Source organism: Nelumbo lutea, chromosome 1 (genome assembly GCF_056320005.1).
Source record: "Nelumbo lutea isolate HS-2025 chromosome 1, American lotus-T2T, whole genome shotgun sequence".
Taxonomy (NCBI): domain Eukaryota; kingdom Viridiplantae; phylum Streptophyta; class Magnoliopsida; order Proteales; family Nelumbonaceae; genus Nelumbo; species Nelumbo lutea.
Window position 1 is genome coordinate 200,364,486 of NC_142684.1, and position 12,610 is coordinate 200,377,095.

Sequence of the window (12,610 nt, forward strand, 5' to 3'; positions counted from 1 at the left end):
AAAAAATGTGTAACCATGAAATATAGATTAGTAATTAAAAATAATTGACAATCTTTTCATATGGAAAAAGTGTTTGATTATCTAAATTCAACAACTTGGGGCTATTAATAGGGTTGTGTTCACATGACACATTACTTTACACAAACTCCTTGTAAAGTTATAATCATATCGGTGGTGAATTAATATGTTGCACAGGGAAAACCTTATTGGCATCCTAGGCTAGGCTAGTCTATGGAACATGCATAACCAAAATTATCTCTTTTAGTTCTTCTGATGAAGCTTTGGTCCCCACTGGGGTTTAGGTGTAATACATCAGATCTAAGCAGAGACGAGTTATTGGTAGGGTGCATGCATGTGGGTTGTAGGGGCTGATGAACAATAACATAGAATGTGTCTATCCATGTATTTGATGTCGCGATCGACCTCACGCAAAAACCCATCAGACTTAAGTATGAACAAGCATAGGCCTATTCAGACCTTGTGTTAAAATTTAATTAATTACAATGGAACGATAAGGATGAACACTAAACCACTTGAGAAATAGATTCTAATACTAATGTCAAAAAAAACTATACAACCTAAAAGTTTAAGCTCTTAAGTGAAGTCCCTGAATGTGGTTTTTATTCTCTAACATTTGAACCCGCTCTTCCTCTGGATGAAGGGTACCAATGGACCATAACTCAGGTATGTAATCTAAAAGATGCTAGAAGAAGTTATCAAGTTACCAATAAATTAAATTTGTTTATTAGCATTCTTTATGCTTCCATGATGATGAATGATAATAAAAATGATACCAGTGAGACAAAGATGAGAAAAAGGAAAAGAGAGTAAAGCCCCATTTGGCATCCATCCAGTTCTTCTCATCCAAAATGAGTGATTCTGCGCAGGAAAATTTTTCACTTGTTAAGTGCCCTTTATTTTATTAACATGTATGCCCATGTTCCATGTTAGAACATGGTCATTCACATCATTTCGCTGAAACGATACCAAGTTAACAAAAAGCCCTAATCGAGCATTTTGGGCTCTTCTTCTCCAATGTCTCTAGTATTCAAGTTCAAGCACACCACCGATCAATCGTTCTTTGAGATAATGTGATTATTCCATTTTTTAGCAAATTTCTTTTATTTTTCACTTCTTTATCATTTTCTATAATTTCTTCTTCCTTTGTTGGATATTCCATTTATTGTTTTATTTTACAAGTCTAGGCTCTGGTATTCCATTTCTTTTACAAGAACTAAATTGAACTCGATGATCTATAACTGAACTATAGTATTCCGTTTCATTTGAAAACGATGAATGGAAGCATATATAGATTTTGGTTTTCATTTGAAAACTGAAGCATAGAATGGGTTTTTGTCAAAAGTTTTTTCAAGCAAATATATAACTTTTACTATTGTTCCATGTTATTTTCTCTCTCTCACTGTTTTATGTTCAATAGGGAAAATTTCACTCTAGTACCCTAAACTTTGGGGGTAGTGTCAAATTAGTATTCAAACTTTCAAACGTGTCACTTCAGTACTTAAACTTTCAAAAAATTTCAATTTTGTCTCTGTCGTTAACCGACCATTAGTTATTTATTGAAAATATCAAAACTGCCCTTCAAAAGAAAACATTGTTCATTGTTTTCTACCTTGAGACTGAACCGGTTGAGGTGTTTGAGATTCTGCTGGACTGGGTACAACTCGTGAGACTAAACCTTGAAAGGAAACCTCGATTTCCTGTCATCTGAATCCAACATAACTTCTCATCTGAGGAAGAACCCACTATCTTCCTCAAAAGCAACTTTAGCAAGAACAAAGGTACAACTTATCAAAATTATACTTCTAATAGGTTTTGTACTCACTTGAGTCAAGCAAACTCTAACTTGTTGCCCTTGGCCAAGAGATCATCAAGCTCAGTCTCAAATGTAATAAATCCAAAACCACGAGAACCACTAGTAGCATGGTCCCGCATGATTTGATGCTCCTTGACCTCTCCAAACTTTGCAAAGAAATCTTGAACTCATCTGTCCCATAGTAGAGACCAACTTGACACTTTTTGAAAACACGCTTGAAAATTCCAGTACTAGCTTGACACTACCCCTAAGTTCAGGATACTAAAGTGGAATTTTCCCTTCAATATATAACTTTTTTCCAACCATCGATGCTTCCTTTTAGGTGAAATAGCTGTAGGATTGTTATTATTTTGGTTATTTTTATATCGATAGATTCATTTCCTTAGCTCTTCTTCTACTCAAATTATTCTCCCTTCTTTTCAAACAAACAACCTACTGGAACGACATCTCCATTCTTGTAATGTCCTACCATGCTACCAAAACCAGGTAAAGATTTGTTCTCGGAATGGTAACGTGCGTGCATGCTTTTGAGAGGCCAACTTGGCAATCGATTGGCTAGCGAGCTTCGGCCACAATAATTGTATAAAGAAACAAGAACTGAGAAAAATACAAGGAACTAAGGAAACGGGGACTGAGAGAATATAAGGAACTGATACCTTGTGATTCGGCCCTGGTATCTATTTATATACAAAGACTATGAATCAGGATTATAGTGAACTAAAAGAAGATAGACTTTGATTACAACAATGAGATTAATTGGACGAGATAAGTTGATAAGTTCTGTCATGGATGAACTCCAACACGTCATGGACTCTACGTGTTATCTTATCACGCGCCCTTAAGCTTAAGTTTGGACCACTGAAAACTCGTCCCGCTTAAAGGTTTAGTAAACACTAGAGCCATGTACTCTTTTGCCATTGCTTCACGCCAATGAGAGTATTTTGATGCTTCCAAAAAAGTAGTGGGCTCAATAGAATTAGAATTCAACTGTGCAACTAGAGCATTTGATAATGGGTACCTGACTTCAGTGCTGGCCCGTCTTGGTAATGTACCGTCCATCGACCTTGTCACCATATGATGTGACTGCGGCTGGGTGGTGGAACAGGTTTAGTTGTATCTAGTAAATCCTGTACAAGCCGTGTGCGCCGAGGTGGTGTAGGTGATTCAGTAGGTCTGCAATGAGATACATGTGATGTAGATGATTCAACGGAGGTGCCGTTTACACCAATGGGCCCATTATTGTCTACATTATTGCTTGTACTAGTCATACCACGATTGTTGGTGCTGGATAATTCATTAGTATGACGCCAAGGTTGCAGATCTGGAATAGCTTCAGCGGCATGACCCGAGCGTGAGTGAGAGATGCGCAAAGGTCCTTGAATAAAGGTACACTGCGTTCGTTGGAGGAGGTGGATGGGGCGTTATTAGTAATACGAGGAAAGGTTGCTTGTCTGCCGATATATTCACGCCCTATGGAAGAATGATAGCATCTGTAGCCCTTGTGTTTGTCACTATACCCCAAGAAAATGCACCTAGTAGCTGAACTTATTTGCATTATATGGTCGAAGAAACGGATAATAGGCACACCCGAAGATCTTCAACATTCTATAATCTGGAATCATGCCGAAAAAATTCTCATACGGTGATTTTCCATCAAGCACTAGACTTGGAAGCCTGTTAATCAAGAATGTAGTCGTGACAGCTGCATCAGCCCAAAAACTAAAGGGAAGAGATGAGGTGGACAGTAGAGACAATGTGGACTTTATAATATGTCGATGCTTCCTTTCGATAGTGCCATTTTGCTCATGGGTGTAAGGGCAAACAAGTCTTTGATTAATTCCACACTCATCAAGCAGTTTAGAAAGTCTTCTATATTCTCCTCCACAATCTAACTGATAGTTTTTAATTTTTGCATCAAACATGACTTCAACATGTCTTTTGAAATTGACAAAGGTATCATAAACTTCTGATTTATTGTGCATGGGAAAAATCCAAGAAAATATACTAAAATCATCAGCAAACACTACATAATATTTGAAACCCTTTTGAGACTCAATTGGAGCCAATCCCCAAACATCTGAGAAAATCAACTCCAAAGGTCTTTTGGACTCAGAATTAGATAGAGACAATGACAACCTGTGACTTCTCCCTAGCTAATAGGACTCACATACTGCTTGACGCCTAAACTGACCAACATAAGGTAAACCTAAAGGGATGGGAGATCCATCATATGAATGGCCGAACCCTACAGGAAGGTTGGGCAAATTTTCAAAAATTTCTCTCTCCCATCTAGGAATCTTATTCCCTAATTTAGAAAACTGTATTTTCAATATTCATTCTTGAATCAAAATTAGACTAGATCTAAAACCAAAAGGGAAGTGAAGGATATGCCTGATACGAAGTAACAGTAACTCCCAGCATAGGTGTTTACGCCCAAGGAGAAGACCAAAACCTGCCCCCACTGAACATGACACAGTGTATGGTGAAGCAGGATCAACAAGAATCGAGCAAGGGCTGGTGAGCACGACTTCATATTGTTTCTTCTAGCAAGAAACAATATCAAGAACCTTTCTTGATCAATTCCACAAGTGGAAATCGAACTGGGTAGGTGCGGCAAGAATAGGGGAGAATTCTGCAAGTTGCTGAGTGTCTGTAACTAATGAATTCACCCCCTATTTATAGCCTTCTTTGGATCAGCCTCCTAATCCAATTAGGAGAGAGTTTCTTGATCCAAATTTGATATTTGGATCTGGACTCTAAATGGATAAGACTTATCTTATCCTTCATCTAATCCTAATCAGGTTATAAATCAGATATTCCCCCTTTTTAATTAACTGACTTAAGCCCAGTTTGAAATGGGCTTTAGGCCCATTAAGTCATACTACTCACTTACCCTTTAATATGCTGGCTAACTTGGCTCTCTTTGTATGGCGTGGGACCCTAACATCGATCTACACATCAGCCATATGGGTTCAGCCCAACCTCTGTTACAAGGCTTTGCCGAATTCACTGTAGAACACAGTGAACCCTTGAGTCCATCACCATGGGCTCTTAATGGGCTCAACATTTACACTAAATTGTCCTTGGGTCCAGCCACCTTATGAAAACCCAAGGACTGTGGGTAAATGCAAGATTAACCCATCAGGTATTACCCTCAATTATCTTACATTTAACCTCTCAACCCTTAATGATCAAACACTACCCGATAAGAGAGGACATCTCCCTCGGATACAAGGTACAATGTTGCTGATGTAGGGTGATTTGGCCCGACCTAGTAATAGAGGGACATGTGGACACGACCTAATTGATAGGACGACAGCTCATCCCGACGTACCTAAGTCTGCGACGGACCGAGCTCGGATAACCGAGCCACCTCGGGGCAAGTCCACCTCGGAAACAAGTCCACTTTGGGACACGATTGCATCAAGATCACCTCGGTTATAAGGCACATCGACATTCGTACCAGAACAGATGCAAGGGGCACTTGTTCGGGTAATATTGACTGACCTCTGCATGATAACCCTGAAGATCTTGCCAGCAGATTCCACATTTTACGGGATCACGCTTCGTAACAGCTAGCCTTATCTCCTCCGACCGATTCGAACTGCAGCGATATGCCTTATCGGCTAGCGACGTTATCTCCTGTTAATACGGTAACGGGCGTCATCATGACAAGAATCCCGAAACCACTCTGAAAACCCACGAGGACTCTAGTATATGAAGACCCCAACCCTTCGGGGACAGAGGTACGCGTAATCACTACTCACTAGCTCTCTTGCTTTCTAAACTACCTTTAGCTAGCAAACTACTGACTTAAGCATCGGAGCGACCTCGCTGGATAAGCACCCCCCGGGTTCTCTGATTCTCTCTGTGCAGATCAACCAACCCTGTCGTCCACTGAAAGTCAAATCAACTCCAACTAGGAGTGGCCAGATTGCGTCGCATCAGTTGCACTCTCTACTCACATGGATCCCGGGAATTAAAACATTTTGCAAACAATTTGAAACCATAATATATATATATATATATATTGCAAAAACAAATTTCAATCACATTTGAAATCCATTATCGACAATTTAGGTTTCCAGTAGAGAGAGTGCATTCCCTGATCATTCGCTTTGTCTAACAAAGGGGTTGATCTCGTCACTATGATGACCCACTCAAGTGAATTCTCGAACTATCCCAACACACCTAGGTTTTGACCCCCCCCCCCTCTAAGGATCTCACTGATTGGCATATCAAAGACAATCCAATCCAACACCTAGTGTAGTACCATAATCGAGTATAGGGGTTAGGTGTAACATTCAGTTTTGCCCATCTATCTCCAAGGTCCAGGGCAATCCTAGAATTTGGTATGGTTCAGGGTTTCAAGAAAACTCACACTATATGTACCTCAGGTCTCACCCTAGCAGTGAGACAAGCCACCCCAACCAACTTGACGATACATCAGTGTCAACCTTGGCAGATAAATCTCCCCAGATCTATTCAACGGCTTTGAAAATTCTAAACTAACACAATCTCATAAGTGTCTAGTTTAAAGGTATTACATAGAAACACACCAAATCACATGAATCAATTATGTATTTTATTCATTTACAATAAATGATATAATGTACATCAATTTGATTGGAGCTAAGGGCATACACTGACTAACAAAACCATACTTAGATAAGACTTGCCTCACCACCTGAAGAGTTGGATGTCTAAGTCGTCAATGTCAGTCATCAACTGAAACTTTTTCACCAACCAACACTATAGGAGACTTATTTGGAGTAGAACTTGGGAAGCAATATAAACCGTCTCTATTGGGTCCTCGTAGAACTGTTCTCCCTTTGTAGTCCTTCAAAAGAAAGTAATTCCGATGAAACTCAAAGAACAAATCATTGTCTTTTGTGAATTTGCTCACGAACAACAGACTTTTGGTAATAGCTGGAACATGAAGCATATCATTTAAATGAAAATGAGAATTAGAAGTAGATAGTGTAGATGTTCTGATATGAGCTGTTTGCAAACTTAATCCATTATCGACTCTGACTTGATCATTGCCGCTGTACTCTGACCGATTCTGGATGTTATCAGCATTTGGGGTCATGTGACGAGTTGCACCAGCATCCGGGTACCACACTGGGTCAAAGGTAGATGATATTCCACTCTGAAATGCAGCAGGATCATATTCATCATTGTTGTAGGAGTAGTCGAACCTGCGTCTTCACTTGGCAATGATGTGGCCAGGTTTGTTGCACAACTGACAGACTATATTGAACGTCCCTCTTCCACGGCCACAATTGTTGAAAGACTGATTGAAACCCCATCCTTTTCCACGGCCTCGTCCATTTCCGGAGTTGTTAGCATAGTTGCAGTTCCGTTGAGAGCCTTGACTTTTGCCTTTGCAACTTGCTACATTGGTTGTAGGTGGAGTGGGATCTGTGGTATTACTGTCACATTGTTCAAGAAATGCTTCATGGTTCAATAAGATTCCAAGTACAACATCGACGTCCAGTTGCTCCATATCAGATCTGTTGGTGATAGCGGTGAGTATGGACTCGTATTCAGGGCCCAAGCCACACAGAATGTACATTGCAATGGATTTAGCTTTATGAACATACTCACTAATCGTAAGCGTACCTTTTCTTAATGACTGTAGCTGGCGCCGAAGCTGAAGAATTCTGAAGCGAGAGAGAGTTGAGAAGGATTTGGAAAGAGCATTCCAAACCTCTCGAGAGGACCACAATCCAACCACTTGTGCCATAATGCTCTCAGTTAAGGACACAATAAGCCAACTGAGGACTAACTGATCTAACTAGAACCAACTAAAGGATTTGGAATCCTTTTTGCTGCATCACTAGGATTAACGATCTCTTTGGGTGGAGCTGGAATGGAACCATCGACAATACCCATCAGCTTATGGATATAAAGAATGGGAAGAAACTGATTCTTCCATAGTAGATAATTCTCGCTGGTTAATTTCACTGGTATGTAGTGAGTGATGTTTGGAAGTTGTGGCAGCCCACTGGAGTTATCAACCGTTGAACTTGCCTGATTTGACGCGAGAGAAGAATCTCCGGATGAGGCCATGCGGACGCTGGCTCTGATACCAAGATAAAGAAACAAGAACTGAGAAAAATATAAGGAACTAAGGAAACAGGGACTGAGAGAATACAAGGAACCGATACCTTGTGATTCGACCCTGGTATCTATTTATATACAATGACTTATGAGTTATGAATCAGGATTAGAACTACAAGAAGATAGACTTTGATTACAACAGGGAGATTAACTGGATGAGATAAGTCGATAAGCTCTGTCATGGATGAATTCCAATACATCATGGACTCTACGTGTTATCTTATCAATACCCTTCCCTTGAATCCCAATCTTTTCTTTTTCTCTGCTTTGCGGATGTATGGGGTGTCTCTACCCCTTGTGGTCTGTAACTTTTCCCCTCCCTATCAAAAACAAAAAAGATTTGTTCTACTCAAATTTCTTCTTTCAATTGTTATAATTTTCTGTCTAAAATGATCTATTATATAAACAGAGATAATGATTAGTTACAATAGAGAGAATGATTCATTCTAAAAACAGAGGATGTTTACTCTTTCTTGTCTGAAATGGTTTGTTCTAAAAATAGAGAGAATGGTTATTCTTCTTTCATTTTAAAATCGTTATGATTGTCTGAAATGGTTTATTCATCTTTCAGTCCGTGGTAGCGGGTCATTATTGGCAATTTCGAATAGTTGTATTTCAATTATATTGTGTACTTGCAAAACAACAGTGGATTGAAATTGGATCACTCTTAATTGAATGAAATTGGAGTTCAAATTCAGAAAAATAGATAGAGTTTATTGTCCTAGCTATCTGGAGTGTTGCTAAGAATTAAAGGGAGAGAATGCCAAAGCATCTTCCTCTGATAAAAGTTGCAGAAGTGAAAACAATATTTCAGATATAAAATTCATTTAGAGAATTGATTTAAGGAAATAAGGTGATGATAAACGTGATTCTGATTCTAAGTTATAAGGATCAAAATTTCGTCATGTTTCAGCAGATACATATCATATCGGAGCCTTTTTGATATGCCCCTACAGGAGGTGTTTTAGGTCAGCAAATGGTTCAGGGTGTAAACCAGCCTTAAATTGACCCTTCAAAAAAAAAAGAAGAAAACATAAAAAAACAGTATCAATACAGGCCAATACGCCCTACCATATCGATATTTTGAACATTTTCTAAGAAATAAGAATCGAATGGTTGTACCAAATACATATCTAGATTTTCTAGATGAGAATTTTCATAGTCCATCCTTTTCTAGATGAATTTCGAAAATACTCAAAATTAATGCCAAACGGAGATAAAAGAATATTTGGAGGGGCTAATTCCATGAAAAGACGGAATAGTCTAGCATTCAAATCACTATACAAATTACAAATCCATATCTTTAACTCACAAGCCCCAACAAAAATCTTGATGAAATCCAGAAATATCTCGTGTCAAAATCTTATATTGAATTTATCATTACTTTGTGTTTAAATGTTAGGCGGGTGCCGTGTTGCATTAATTAATTAATTAATGTTCCCTAAACAAGTAATATGAGAAACCCTCAATGCCACCCCTTCACATGGGGAGGTGATCTTTCTGTCGTTAAAATTACATCACAATATGCTTTAACACTCAAATTAATGACCACCTCGTTTTGTTTGTTATGCCATCAGTTGCAATGTGCATTGAAAATGGTGAACCCGAAAAAGACTGAAGACAGAATTGAGTCATAGAGAAAGGAAGATTCATTGAGGGAAAGAGGAGGACCTTTTGAGGATGCCCACAAAATATTTTCTCAAGAGATTCGAAAGCAACTTACCTTCTTCGAGATGGAGATGGGTACTATTTATTGTGAATACCACTGATCTCTATATCTAAAATTAGTTAAAGAAAATGTCACTTTTATTATAAAGCTACTCATGAAATCGAGACCTGCTTCCTTTGTACTCACATTGAGTGTGGTTCCCCCGATTGATGGTGGGTGGATAGAGGAATTAAACTTTAAAGGAAAATTGTCCAAAACCCACCATCTTATGAATTCTCTTAAATTCATCAGGAAATCCCATATCAGTGAGTTTTATTTTTCAAAACTCACCTTTCATTAGTGCACCTTTAATATTTCTTAACATAAATGGCCATGTCAGCATAAATAACACTTTTTATGATTAAATTACCCTTGAATGGCGAGTTAGGGGTATGGTTAGATTGAAATTCTCTCTCTCTCTGATCTTGAAGGTAGTCACTGCATCACCCTCTCTCTTGCTCAGATCTTGCCGCTGCCGCACCACCCTCTTCAGATCTTGTTGCCGCCGTTGCACCTTCTCTCTTGCTTAGGTCTTGAAGATAGCCATTGCACCACCCTCTCTCTATCTCTTGTTTGAAGGCCGCTGCCACACATATCTATTGTTTGAAGATCTACTGGTTTAAAGATTTGAAAGAAGACGATCATAAATTTCAAAGATTTTTGATGTTTTGAAACATTTGCAATGTATTATTTTGAATCTAGAATATAAATCCCCATTGAGAGTTCTACAAATTTATGCAAAAAATATTTTTGTAATTGTTTATCTGATTGTCTAAAGGATTTTTTGACATTTTGTTGCAACAATCTTTAGATTCCATGTCTAATTTTTGTTTACTTTTTGAAAAAAAATTATCATTTTATTAGTTTGTTGGTAATTTTTTATTTTTTATAATATATAATTAAAAAAATCTTTTTCTTTTAATTTTTGCTTTTTTAGTTGATATTTTTAAATTCTGATCATTTTATGTATTTTGTGTAGGTTTTTATTATCTTTTTGAAAATCTTATCACTTTCTTGTGTTTTTTTACAATTTTTACTTTTTTCTGTAATATATAATTTTTTAATTTTTATCATTTTATGTATATTTGCAATTTCTGTTTTATCCAATCTTTATATTTTTCGAGTTTCTTTTTTGTCTTTTTCAGTTTTCAATTTTCTTGTTTTTTTTTTGCATTTTTAGTGTTTTGTTATAATTTCCAATGTTATTTGTCTAATATCTGTTTTTTATATTTTTTTATTTTCTACAATCTATAAATTTTTCTGTATTTTTTGTTATTTATTTGCAATCTCTGTGTTTTTCTATAATTTTGGGTGTTTTTCTACAATTTTTATTTTCTGATTTTGTTTTCAATTTCTATAGTTTTTCTTTTATATTTTTTTGTAATTTCTGTGTTTTTATATTTGAAAATATTTTTTGATCATTTTCCTTTTTTTTCAGGTTTTTATAGTTAAAATATTAAAATATATAAGTATATATTTTCTATTTTTCTATAAAGGGTAAAATGATAATATATTAACTCCCACTAGTCTGTTTTACATCAAGTTAGTAACATGATGAATTTTAGACGTTTTGAAAAGTGATGATGAACTTAAGAGAATTCATAAAAAGTGTGGTGAGTTTAAGAGACCACTGCTGACATCCACCTTAAATGCTTAAAACCCATTTGCTCATCCTTACCAAGTTTTGTAATTATCCCCATAAAATGAAAATCAGAGATGACTCAGAGAAATTACTAAATTCCAAAAGTCATACCAATTTGTGAATTTTTTAAACAAATATAACCTCCAAGTTGGGTTTTGCAATATTATAGCGTATCCACATTTCATTCACGGTTTGGATATATATAGTTCTTTGTTATTGAGTAATTATTTATTATAAAGAAACGAAGAAAGAATTTTTTTTTTCTTTTTTACGCATGAATAAAAGAAATGTTAGTAGTTTCAATTGAAAATCAAGTTCATGTCCCACAAGGGAAAAAGCGGCACCCTACCGACGCTGTTCCTTGTGTCCATGAAATAATTCCTTTGTGGAATTATTCGACCTAAATGCCTCTAGGCTGTGCCTTTGTTGGGATTAAGCAAATCACAAAGAGCTTACATCTCACGTTAAAAGAAAAAGAAAAGAAAAAAAAAAAAAGGTTAATCAAATTATTGTATTTGTTCTTACTGTGTATGATGCTGTTAGGGAAACCCTAAAAAAGGGTCACCCCATAAGAAATGAGAAATGAGGAAAAGAAAGATTTCAATGACGCAAGACTTCCTTTTTGAATGAATTGCACAAATTAGTTGGTGAATTTGAAAAACCAAAAGGAAGTCCTTTGATATTCAGTTTTAGTGGTCATAGTTTCCCTAAGGCTGAACCTAGCCAGGTAGCTAGCTGTCCACCCTTTTGTGAGTGGCAACCTAAGGCCCTCCTGTGTTTGCCACTGCAAATTATAAATCCTTTGTGTCATAACATGGTTTCTACAGGGAGCTTCACTTGTTTTGTCCCTCTCCCCACCTTCCCTTTAGCCTTTACAAGCCACAAGATCTTCAACCAGCTCGATTTTGGCACCCATCCAGACATGATTGATGGTCTTTTGTTTTGAGGTGTCTGGACAAATATAGCATCATACTGTACATGTACAAGGCGATAAAAGACACAGTAGGATCCACATTTTACATGGTTACCTCCCGAGTCCGACAGGGGTGTTAATGGACTGCTTCTTGGGCTGGACACTGTTCAAATCAAAATCGATTTGGATAGATTGGATGGACCAGATATATTGAATTTGACCGGTGCAGACTTAATTGGTCCAAAGTAGTTATTAGATTGGATTGGACCTGGTCTTATATTGGATTACTTGGATTCAACCAATATCTAGTCCATCAAAAGAAGATAAGAATACAGGTGTCAATGGCCCAGGTTTGGATTGGAACCAATCTAAATTAAAACAAATTTC

The 12,610-nt window shown here is 37.2% G+C and overlaps 1 protein-coding gene across 1 annotated transcript; it reads right to left on the bottom strand.

Annotated features, from left to right (window-relative positions):
* Positions 1-6,551: 6,551 nt before the first annotated feature.
* LOC148880343 (uncharacterized) lies at positions 6,552-7,583 on the bottom strand. Its single transcript, XM_088976380.1, has 2 exons — positions 7,089-7,583; positions 6,552-6,986 (listed from the first exon to the last, which is right to left on the bottom strand). The coding sequence occupies exons 1-2, from the start codon at positions 7,581-7,583 to the stop codon at positions 6,552-6,554; spliced, it is 930 nt and encodes a 309-aa protein (XP_088832506.1).
* Between the last annotated feature and the right edge of the window lie 5,027 nt (positions 7,584-12,610).

Coding starts and splice junctions, on each gene's coding strand:
- LOC148880343 (XM_088976380.1), bottom strand. CDS start 7,583: ATGGCACAAGTGGTTGGATTGTGGTCCTCTCGAGAGGTTTGGAATGCT. Junction 6,987..7,088: donor GAAGAGGGACGTTCAATATA/GTCTGTCAGTTG, acceptor GCTGCATTTCAG/AGTGGAATATCATCTACCTT.